Source organism: Nesoenas mayeri (assembly GCF_963082525.1).
Source record: "Nesoenas mayeri genome assembly, chromosome: 3".
In the NCBI taxonomy this organism is placed as follows: domain Eukaryota; kingdom Metazoa; phylum Chordata; class Aves; order Columbiformes; family Columbidae; genus Nesoenas; species Nesoenas mayeri.
The window spans coordinates 99104836-99117780 of NC_137544.1; the positions used below are offsets into that span (position 1 = coordinate 99104836).

The window sequence follows — 12945 nt, forward strand, 5'->3', positions numbered from 1 at the left end:
GTAGTAACAGGCATTTCTTCTCATTGCCATGATTCCAGATAAACTGTGGTTTAAAACTTAGCTTATTTTCTGTGTTGCCATATAATAGTAAGTTCATATCACTATTTAACTGCAATATGTTCCATCCTATCCTCATTTTCTTAATTGAAACATATTGGTTCTTCTACTTGTAAGGAAACCATATTATTTGGGAAATAAAACACATATTTGATATGCACACAAACTTTTCCTTTGAAATATACTAAACAAAAATTTATTTCCTCTAGATTCAGAAAAGATGGCGAGGCTATTATGTTCGGAAATATATCCATAATTACTATGCACTGAAGAAATACCTGGAAGCCGTTTCTATGAATAACGAGTTTGTCAGGTAAAGATAAAAATTCCATGAGGTAAAGCACTCATTTCATATTCTGTTGTTTGTAAAAAATTTATGGCACTAACTAAATGATTTGAGTGTAGGATCTCCTCCATTATCAAATATATATGTAGATATGTATCAGTCATCATTGTCTTTATCCTATGCCTGTGCATGTTGTGCAACATTCTGTTCTCGTTTACACTGTTATGAATCTGGAATATTTTCTTTGAATTAATTAAAGGTACTCTGGGCTAATACCAGTTTAATAAAACAAAATTTGTCTCATCACCTATGGCCAGAACTCATCGATTATGATGCCCTAAATAGGGTTTGTTGAACTAGATTTTTTTTCCCAGTATACACAACAGAAAAAAAATAATTTGTTTTGAAAATCGATTAGTGACAATGAATGTAAGTGCATATTTGCATCTAAGTTACATGCATGAGCCATACTATGAATATTGATTGCAAAAGATACTTGTGTGGACATAGTGGAGCAGGCTCTTTTTGTAGTTACAGGATAGATTCATTTGCCTGTTAGATTTCTGTTTAGAACTGTTGTTGCTATGTATTTCTACTCTGTTTCTTCTATCCATCCCTAGCCTTTCCCTACACATAAGTTGAAAGCTCTCTAAAATAGAGGCAATTATTTCCCTGTAGCCCATTTGATGTCCTGATCCATGACTATTTCTTCAGGTAACAGTGGAAACCGACAAAATACTGGGTAATTATGATCATTCCTTTCTTATTGTAAGCAAACAAAATCCACCTAGTTTTTCCTATTCAGAAAGCCTGAGACAAATCTTTGCTTTCTGAAGCACAGAAATATAAGGGGGTCTAGTGAAAAGGTATTATTTCTAGATCACATGGAAAAGATAATCCAGCCAGAAGACTGTTAGAAAGCATATGCAAGTTATATATGAAAAAAAAGAATTATCTGACTTTTTGGGATGCTGCTTATTAATTTATATTACTTTTCCACAATTATAGGTGATGCTACATCCTCTTTGTCATAGCATTATAACTCATGCATTACACTATTACTTATAATGAAGCACACTGATAACTGCCTACCTCTAATCTCTCATTCTTGTCCATCTAAATGTATTTTGTGCAGAAAGTTAAAGCATAACTGAGCAAAACCAGACTTAAAAAAATCTGTCATCTCTTCGGCTGTACCATTGTGTTCTGAAAGCCTTTAAAAAATCTTCTCTTCTTGAAAAGGGAGTATCCTAGGAAGACTAGACCAGCTCTTGGAAAGGAAATGAAGCCATAACTTTTCTGGTCTCAAATGCATATAACTGGATGAACTGCAGAGATACAACCTGTTTCTCTGTTTACAATAGTTCCTCCACTTGTCTCCCTTCCCTGCCTAAACCTGGAACACGGCTTGTAACGTGTTGATTAGACTGAGCTTTGATGTGCATGAACAAAGCAAGATAGCAAGAATTATTCCTGCTGTACTGAACATGGATTGATGGGAACTTGGTATTTTATTTCCCCATATCTACAATAGATCTCTGCTGGGTACATCTAACTTTGGAGAACGACAGAAATATTTGTCTTTCAGTACTTTGACATGTTCATCAAATTCTCTAGTACTTGTTCCAAGTCATTAAAAAGCATAAAGCCTATGCACCAGTCAAGCATTTTAATCTAGAAATACATTTTTCTCTTTTCCTTTAACAGGTAAGGTGAGCACTATGACTTCAGGTACATCAAAATGTGTCAAAGTTGGTCTATGTGAGCTCTTGCTTCGCAACTGATATATTGATATTCTGCTAATTTGAATTCTGTCTTCTGGAGTTCACATAAATATATACCTTTCAGGTTAAAAAAATCCATCTTTCAGATTAAAAAAATGTTAAAAATTAATTTTTCAGTTAATTTGGTCAAATGGATCATATCATTTCAGTTTTAAAAATGCATCAGTCCTCAAGTGCAATCAAGAGTCACTTCAATAATCTCTTCACTGGGGTACATTTGAAAAACTGATATGTATATTATCTTCAACATTCTTCTTATGAAATCTGACAGATGTTTAGTGAAGATCAGGTGTAGGCCCTCAGCCAAACAGATTTTTCCTGTCACTGGGCTAAGTTGCTGCCAACTACTTTGGCCCCAAGGTAGCCCACTGTGTTTCTTATGAGGAATACTGAACAAGGTGGAGGACAGATTATTTTTATCAGCCATCACATTAAAAGTGGAAGAGTATTACCTCATTGTTCATAAACATTTTTGTGCATATAAAATTATTGCAATTCTTCATTGTAAAAAGCCCCAGTAACTTTCTGAAATTGAAGGAGTGCATTTCTGAAGTGGCTGAGGTTTATTATAGCATCAGAATTATGGACATTTACATGTTGGTAGACAGAGCCACTAATACACTTGTGCACTCAGGTTAGGCTGGCTTTGAGTGTTTCACATCTCTTGAACAACACGAAACACCACAATATGCTACATGAAGTAATGCGTTTTTTCCTTATGTGTCTTATAGCTGTATTTGTCAGAATATATGCATCAGTGCAGTTTGAGTTCTAGAAAAGAACCAAGTTTTTCCACAAAGAGCAATAGAACCACAGTAAAACAGAGACTGATTTTAAGTACTCCAGAGTGGTATAACTCCTCTCCCCTGCCACTCACTGAAAAAAACAAAACAAAACAACCCCCCCCAAAAAAAAACCCAAAACAACAACTGAACACAAAAAACCCCACCAGCAGAAAGAACGAACACACACACACACACACACACAAAACAAGCAAACATGCAAACAAACAAACAAACCAACCAACCCCACCTAAATTACTCACTAGAAGCTTATAATTTCAAAAGTTTTTTAAAACTGTCTTCTTTCTCAAATTACGATGTACTTCTAAACTGAACTACAATACCTGAAAGGAGGTTTTAATGAAGTGGGTGTTGGTCTCTTTTCCCAAGTAAAAAGTGATAGAATGAAAGGAAATGGCCTCAGGTTGTGCCAGGGAAGGTTCATATTGGATATTAAGAAAAATTTCTTCACTGGAAGGCTTGTCAAGCACTGGAACAGGCTGCCCAGGGAAGTGGTTGAGACATCATCGCTGCGGGTATTTAAAAGATGCATAGATATGATTCTTAGGGACATGGTTTAGTGGTAGACTTGGCAGTGCTAGGTAAATGGTTGAACTCAATGATCTTAAAGGTCTTTTCCAACCTAAAGGATTCTATGATTCTATAATATATGGTACTCAGTCTTATCTTCTAGAACACTGCTGGCAGACTCTTAATTTATGAACGACTACTCGAAATCACATTGAAATTCCTTTTGAGGTTCATTTTCACCTGTTCGTCTCCAGAACCAGGTGTTGTACTTGATTTTCTCCTCTTTCATTAAGGAGGAGCCTATATCAAAATACCACTCACTTGTTTCTAAGAGAAACTTCAGAGGAAGTTACCATGAAGTTTGGACATTCTGTTAGTTTCTTCTAAGGATACCTTAGAAGAGTTATTGAAAAATAGTTTGTTTCCTTTTATCTCCTCCTTTGGCCTCCTTTCCCTCCCCCCCCTTTTTTTTAAATACATGACACTTCCCTTACTATGGGGTTTTCTCAACCAATAGTCACATCTTTACCATCTAGCTTTAATACAAGCCGTCCTTATTTAATAGCTGTCCTCATTTAGTAGCCAGACCTTTATCATTTGTCTTTACTGTCAAAGCCCCAGGAGAAAGTAAACTTAATAGAGGCTGCCCCAGTTTAAAGCCATAGAGAGATATAATTAAGTTTAACACAAATTGATTTAACAGAAATTGACCTAAAATATAATTAAATAATAATAGTCATATTATGTGTGAGTTTTCACACTGCTTGTCCTAACTTAAGGCACTTGTTTTGTATGAACTGAAGGTAACTACTGACTTTAGCTCCCAGACTGGCTGAGGAGTGGGTGAATTTTCCACCAGCATTCCCATTACTTGCCACTGTTACAGAAACAATGGGTGTGATGGCTGCTGGTGTCCCCAGTTGGGTCCGTAGTAGCTGAGAAGTCATTAAAAGTATCCTTTGACAGACAGCAAAAGAATGAATTTGAACCCCATCTACATAAGGGCATAGTCAGATTTTTCTTGACATTTGTATAGTTTAGCTTCTGTGTAACAGTGAAATGAGTTCATTAGTCCTGAATTGTGTTTTTCTACAAGATTTACGAAGTTCTAAACCAACCAAGTAGGAAACATTCTTAAATATTTATTTTCCAAAATTTTGCTATTTAGATTTTAGTAATAAGTCTTCATGTATAGCATCCATTAGTATTTAAATAAATACCAATGCATACTGTATTCTATCTGAATATGGATTAGTTGGCTGGCTGCATATATAAATGCATGCTTTAAAATAAATTCCATTACTTCTCAGGGAAGTTAGTGTATTTAATGTTAAGGGAAAATGCCTTGTTTTGAAACATTCTTAAAGCTGCATTTAACATCTCTAAGAACTGACAAAATGGTTACAAGGGGAAATATGCCAAAAGCAATTAGCATGGGCTATAACTCCATATGATGCATTAGAATTTTGTTTTATGTGAAACAGTTTCCAATACATGATAAGCAAATGGACATCACATAAATTAGCATGCTGGTGCCATTATATCAGAAGAATTTATGGATGATGTCAGCTGCACAACTGTGTGATTAACTTGCAGTTCTTTGACTAAGGTTATCTACACACTGGCCTTTAAACTACAGTAAAGCAACTTTGCTATATGTCAGGTGTGCAACTAGAGATAAGATTTGGGGATGTAGTGCTCCATTTACTGATGAATGGCACCATTTAAATTTTTCCCTAGGCACAGAACTCAGTAAGACAGCAGTATCAGAAAACTAACAAAGCTGTGGCAGACTTTGGGTGTTGGGGTTCTTGTGTAACCAAGGCACAGGTAGTTTGGCTTTCTTGGCTATTGTACAAACACTGACTCAAAGGTAGCAAACTAAGACCTGAGTCTAGCTTTAGCAAGCATCGTAGTGCCTGTAAACACTGTTATGATTACAAATTGTGAATTTCACATACTTGGAGGATATACACCAAATTCTACTTTCTATTGTTGGTAGCTTTAGTAATGAAAAAACCTTGAAAGTGGCCATAAAGAATGTGACTCTCATCCAAGTTTGCATAGCTGTTCTATGAGTGGATTTAGTATCATGGTCATCATTAAACCTTCTTGGTCTTTAAGAAATGTCAGGGAAATAGATAATGCAAAGAAATATAAATCACTTCCTTGGCAATATGTATGTTCACAAATCCCTTATACAGTCTAATTTTTTATAATCGTAATGAAGGTTGAAGTAGAGTACTGTTACATGTTTCTGGTGATCTAATCCAATATTTGGCTCTTCTGCAAATATGCCTGAGGACATAGTACTGAAAAAAGTAAGAATATCTAACTTATTCTTGATTACTAGAGCATTACTGAGGTCTATTTACTTTTAACACTTTGCTTCTTAAAACTTTTGAATGGGCTTGAAATAAATCATCTGTTGACATAGTAATATGAGGAGAATTTGCTCAGCCTCCATCTGATTGTTCCTTTATGATAAAGATAAGTCCATGTGCCAGCCATTTTCTCAAGTGTCAAAGTGTTTTGAGAAATGTATATATTGCCTTATAATTCAATTAAAATGTTCCTCCTCATTGACTACAAAAGCAATTGATTCTGTAGTCTATTTTCAATTAGTTCCAAAGCCTTTCAGACAGCTCCTTAGAATTCTTGGAACAATAAAAACCTCATTTTTGTAATGCTGTCTTTCATTTCATGTTTAATTAACTAATTTATCTTCAACCCATCTTCTTTTCCTTGTCTTCAAAGATATCTAGAGGAGATACATTATGCTTTTTGACTTATTTACTTGTAACTGGAATTTTCAGAATGCAAACTTATCCTGTCAGCTTTCTTTGGGGGCCATAGAAATAAGGATAAGTGCCAAATATGCTTTTTTTACATATTAATTTTGAGTAGTAAGGCACATAATTTGAGATGTCTATGCCTTTTCCAGAGGATTTTAGATTTTAAGCTTTAAGCTTAAAATTTTAAGCTTTAGTTCACTTGTATCCAAAGGAAGATTTTTATTCTGAGTGTGTAGAAAGAAATTTGAGATCCTTGCATTTACTCATTGGACCAAATAGTCTGTGGTGTAGCTGATTACTTTTGGTGAAGGTAGAATAAGACAGGTGTGACAACATAGTATTGTAGAATAACAATAACTGCTAGATCTTGTGGGAAAGTTAGAAGTGTAATCCACTGAAGATCACAGAGTACTTCCATAGCTACAAACCTGATGTTGTTAGGATAAGATATAAAAAATGAGTTATTTGATTCTTCTCTGCGATTTGACCTAGTTTCCATTGAACAATATTAAGATTCTCATGTTAACTTAAAGGGAGAGTTAGACCAGAGAAAAGCTTTAAAATAATGCATTTTAAAGAGGCTCACATCTGATTAAAGTATTCTCTACAGTCATGTATTTCGTGATGGCTGTTGCTTCTCAAACATGTAATCCGTAAATCCAGATGTCTTCACAGACTCTGGGCATAAAAACCTTCTTTGACAAGGCATTCCATTTTGGGTCTTCTCTTTGCCCACCTTTATACCTATTAGCGCAGTTTCATTTACACATATACTTCTATACAGCATATATGCTTATGTACCTATAGATTTTTAATAATGCATTTTGCAAAACAAGACACTTTAGATGGACTTTTTTTGTATTTTTAGATTATTCATGAAGTTGAGATGAACTGGCTAGAGCTATAGAGAGGCAATACCCTGTTTTAACTCAATAGGAATGCAATGAGGTTAAGGTAGGAACCATTATGATTACACAGTAAGCTGAATTTCTAGTGCAGACTTAGCTAGACATACCTCATGTGCTTTATTCATGTCTCTCTTGAGCAAGTCATGAAAAGGGTCTTACCATGTTTTTAGCTGGTTCTGTCTCTTATGGATCAAGTTCTGCACATAAATATGAATAACATGGATAATGTAGGTTAACTGGTTAGATTGTAGTCTTTAAAATATGAAAACTATATTTCCTCATGTATTTTTGTATAGTACTAAACATACCATTAGGAGCAGCAGATTAGACATTAAGCTTTATTTCACTTGTATCCAAAGGAAGATTCTTATTCTGAGTGTGTAGAAAGAAATTTGAGATCCTTGCATTTACTCATTGGACCAAATAGTCTGTGGTGTAGCTGATTACTTTTGGTGAAGGTAGAATAAAACAGGTGTGACAACATAGTATTGTAGAATAACAATAGTTTTATACCTGTGTGCTTTGAAAGTGCTGTAGTGTCTGGATAGATTTTTTTTTTATTATTTTGAAATAGGTCTGTTAGAATTACTGACAGCTTGTAAAACATTTTCTGTGCAAGGAAACTGCCTAATCTTAGTATTTTATATTGTCTTACACAGACAGACTTCACAGTCTTGTATTTTGTCTAAAGTAGGATCTTCAGTGTAAAATAAGTGGAAAAGGGGAAGAGGTACAGTTTCATTAAGCTCTAACATATCATTGACTGTCAGGTAGGTCTTGTTATGCTGTCCATCCTCATTTAACTATCCCACAAGATCTCTTAATGAAGTTAAGCCCCAAGTTCACTCCAGTAATTCTGTGGCAAGAGTTTGTGCAATGTAACAATTCATCACTTGTCAGGAAGGCACTTTTAGTTTATACATTTAATAAGGGCATCCTCTAGCTTGGTTAATTAGAAGTGAACAGTTTGCATATTTACTAAATGCGGAGTGTCATTGCCACCACGGCCTATTGCCTACATGAATTATTTCTCTATCTGCAATAAACAGCTGGGTAATTATTACTGCCATAATCAGATAAATTCCCTCTGTAAGGCTTTTCTTACATGGCAATTCTTTGAACTCATCCAAAGCTGAACAAAATTTATGAACTCCAGCAGCTAGGCCACTTTTTCATAGTGTAGTGTCCCTGTTCCCTATTTCAAGGACATGTAGAGTATCATAAATATTGTGTAAATTAGGAGGATAAATATGATTACCTAAAGATTACATATTAATAAACTTGATTTTCAAAATATAATTTTCAGGTTGTAACTGATTAAATTATAGCAGTTCTGGTTTTATCTAATTGTAGAGACATGACAGGCCATCTATATACAGGCTATACTAGGTTATCAGGGAATTGCTCTACCACTTGGAGACTAAAGACTCATGGAAAAGTATATAAATATATTTCATGTGCCTTTTGGAGAACTAGTCATTTCAGCTGTTTAGGTCATTAGAAGTATGACAAATTTTATGTGCCATTTACTTAACTCACTTAAAGCAGTTACTTTGTCATTAAAACAAGGTGATGGTTCTTTTTGGTGTGCAATTTTCAGTTTGATAATGAAGCATAAAATTTAAATGCATGAATTTATGTTTTAGTTTAGAAAATTAGATATTTCTTTATTTGTAGAAGCAATTTGTATACAAAAGATTATGTAACTAAGCTTGCTTTATGCTCTCCAGATATTACAGCTCATATGTGAGTGTATCTACAAATACATGGCTGAGTTCTTAATTTACACATACAGCTTTTCCAGAACGTGCGGGAATGTGGCAAATTTTTGAGCTCTTTGAAGGAACAAAAGAAAATCAAAAGACACAAGTGTCATTTTTTCTTTTTAATTGATGCACAACAGTCCATCTGGTTTAAGACCACAAGTCTTTTTGATTACAGTGTGTCTGTGTCTGAGTGCAAATAGACAATTGGTATTAGCTTCTCACATAAATCATAACTCCTTATTGAATAACTAGTAAATCTCACAGTTTAACAAAATACTCAGAGATAGCAGGAATATTAAGGAAGACCAAACTAAGTAAGATGTTCTTTGGCACTTGCGTTAGCCCATGGAAGGCTTTTGAGGCTAGTCTGCCATTCTCATTTCCCATTTATGTGGAAGAAATAGAGACTACAGTGGTGAAGGCCTTTGAAAGGAGCCACACCACAGCTGCATTTTGTTATTATAAGTGTGGTGTCTATGCATTGCATTTTTGCAAGTTCATGATCTGATTTTTGACTGACTATGTGAAGGCTTATTGATCTTTCTTGGATGTTTCTTTTTTTTCTATGTTGGAAAATTATGGTCTTTCCCTTTATATTGGTATATCCTATACTATCCCATGACGTGTCATAGAATTGCATGAGATGCAAAGCAGTATATGGTCTCACAAACCACTTCTTTTATTTTAAAAGAAAAATGTCCAAAATGAAAAAAAAAGAAAAAAAAAAAAAGATACTTTAAAAATATATCTATATAGTCTCTCTTAAATTTTTTTTATTTTCTAGATCATTATAAATAGACCGTTCTGTTATCTAAGAAGAGTTTGTTGTCTTAAGTACTCAGTAAGAGAAAAAAATGGAAAAACTAATTGTCTTCTATTTTTACAGTCTAGAACATAACAATGAATAACAAAAGAAGTTTTGTTTTGTTTTGTTTTTTTTCTAGTGATGCTCAAAATAATCTTATTCTGAATCAGATGGTTTAGTCTGACTCCAGATTCATCACCAGTATCATATCTATCAATAAGAGAATTTTATAACAAAGCCTATTAAGCTCTCGATGAACAACCTAGTCTTGATTTAAGAACATCAGAATATAGAATGCACCTTTTTTATTCTAATCTAGGAGTTAATTACCTTTGGTGTTCAGAGTATGTCCCATATTTCCCCATTGAAATAGTTCAATTTTTATCTTTGAACCATTGCTTCTTGTTAAATCCTTTTCTACTGAACACTCCTTTAATATTCACATTAATCTAGCCACCTTTTAATATTCTTTATGCTAAACATAAACAATGGAGGGCACTGCAGGATGTTTTCTCTCTGCTTAAAATATTTTTTTAGACCATTTTGGACAGGCTTTTAAACATTCTTTAACATGCTATCAGAACTCAGCACAGTTATGGTGCATACAAAAGAAAATAAAAATAACGTTTTTCCTTCTGATGTATTGTTGGCTTGTGCATTGATTTAGATACCTTTTCAATCACAGTATCATAAATGAGCTTCTTCATCTCTATGAATACTACTCATAATAACCCCTTTAAAAGCCATAGTTCCTCAAACTGTGAGCATGATGCTTTTAAGACATGCAAAACTTTTACTTATTATTCCCCTTTCAATTTCTTCAGGCTCTTTATCTCATAGGGATATTTAAGTGAATCCATTAAGTTACTTATGCTTGACAGAGGAGCTAAATCCCAGTGTTTTACCTTGAACTTCATAGTTCCTACTGCCTTCAAACCAAACTGACATGACAAAATATCTCAAGAAAGCAACATTTTCCACCCCTGTTCTGCAAGTAGGCTATTCTTTTCTTGGCCATTTAACTACAAGATGGCAAAATGTTTACAGCCTCATCTCAAACTAATTTGAGCTTTCAGCTGCGTGGCACCCTAAATAAAGCAGAACTCATTAGCCTACTTCTACTTGTTGGTGGGAGGCCTCACCACCACCTAGCATAGTGCTTAGCTATTCAAGAAGGAATCTGGTACTCAGAGCAGAAAATTATGTGCTTAGGCATATACAACAGAACCTAATATTAGAAGTACTCTTTAGGTGTGAATAATCGGATGCCTAAATATATGGTTAAATGTAGTCTGGTTTATATGGTAGAAACCAAGTTTGAGAGAATTGACTTTAATTCTGAGTGTAATATCTTGCATGCCATACTAAAAATTGCCTGATTTTTGGGGGGTGTTGATTACTTCAAAGTTATCAAGACAGTAAGAGATAAGGTTTCCTAGCACTTCTGGAAATTGAGATCTACTTGATAATGTCAGTTTGGTAATTAGCCACTGCTGTGAAATCACATACAAATAGCACCGCAGTATTTATAAATGCATCACATCTCTCTCAAAATAATTGCATTTGCTACATTAAAAATATTCTAATTTGCTATGTCTTTTCTAGTGTTTTATGCTTCATTAAAAATGACATCATAGGTGCTCAAGTGGTAGCACTGTTCCATGAATATGGAATTTGAGAAAACCATCAGGTACTGTGAAAATCGCTATAAAGTTCTGAGATTTGGCATTACTGCTCTGCTATACGTAATGGGTCAATACATAAAAGCTCTCCCTGCCTTGCCATTGTAAAACGCGTTTAATGTGAACAAAGCGTACCATTTTATTTGCAAACATATGCAGACTTTTATATGAAGGTAAGTCAAAAATATGAGTCAGGCAGTAGACCTCAGTCAGATTGTTTCATAATACCCTGAGAGGGAAAATCAACTTAGCTGATGACCTTTAGAAGTTAAAACGTCATGTTTGCTTTCTAAATCACATAATGTTGAATATTGTAAATGTTGCCAAGTACCATATATTAAAGTAAAAGGAATATAGAAATGTCTACATTGTCCTGCACTGCCACAGAGAGATAACAGCTTAAATGAGTTCGTTCATGTACTGGGAACAGCTTAACTGTGGCAAAACATAGCGGCGTGCTTTCCTCTAGTTATTACAGTGCAGATGGTAGCAGATATAGTCTTCTGGGAATTGCAGTGCCAAAAGATAATGGATACTTTCACATGACATTCACTAGAAAACTTTGAATGGTATTTGACTGTTATTAGTCATCCTCTTTTATATGTTGCTGGAAAACTTAAGAACATGACTGCTCTATTAGCAGATTAGCACTGTGGTAGAAATGCCCACTGTTGTTAAACTGCTATCAGAACAACTTGTGCTAGGGCTCTGCTATCCATTCTGGGCCAGATCAGCTTTGTTACCCCCAAATACTAATTTCACTGTTTAAGGTAATCAGTTAGGCTGATTTTCCATGAAGGAGTCAATAGCAAACAGACATGGAGCGAAAACATTTTTCCTGTTATAGTTAGCTCTATTAATATAGACCTGAGCGCAAATAAAGTTGAACCAGCATATTTGGATCCAGTTCCTCGGTCAACAGAAGCTTCAGTGTTGTAGTTACTCTTATGCCATATCCATAATGGGTGGGGTTTACAGTTTAATTAAATCAAAATAATTATGCTAACAAAATATCATCATTTAAATTGAACCTTTTACAAAAATTATTTTTAACTTCATAACATTTTCTGCTGCCAATGAGTTTGAAGTAAATTTAGCTCAAGGATTTATACACATAAGGGAAGAACATTTGGATCAATAAGTTTGCATTTTTCCAGAAAAAAGAATATTTTTAAAAGCTATATTACTAGAGAAGTAGTTTTTAAAAATGTATAAGGAAAAATACTGTATCAGTTGTTACTGAAACCTGAATTAGAACATTCTGTATAATGGATTAGGGAAAATGCTCCCTGTTTTAAACTGATTCTGCAATCAGTATTTGGAAAAGCTGTTTCAGTCTCTTGAGTAACTGTGCAGCAGTGGAAATTGGAAGGATAAGAAGGATACATCAGTCTGTTCTTTCCTATCGTCTGGTACACGTTGTGTCCTGATCTTCTGATCTGCACAAGGTGTTCATTCACAGTATGCCCTTCACCACGATGTTCATCGCATTTCCTCCATAGTATATTGATCACATTGTGGACGTTGACAGTTAAACTGGTATGTCACT

General features: G+C 34.6%; 1 protein-coding gene across 1 annotated transcript in view; it reads left to right on the forward strand.

The window, feature by feature from the left end:
* The window catches only part of SPATA17 (spermatogenesis associated 17), a gene marked incomplete at its 5' end in the record, with an annotated part of 93513 nt that overhangs the window by 19832 nt on the left and 60736 nt on the right, over positions 1-12945 (forward strand). Inside the window, 1 exon segment of the mRNA XM_080341632.1 lies at positions 267-370. Coding sequence (XP_080197758.1) covers positions 267-370 — 104 coding nt within the window.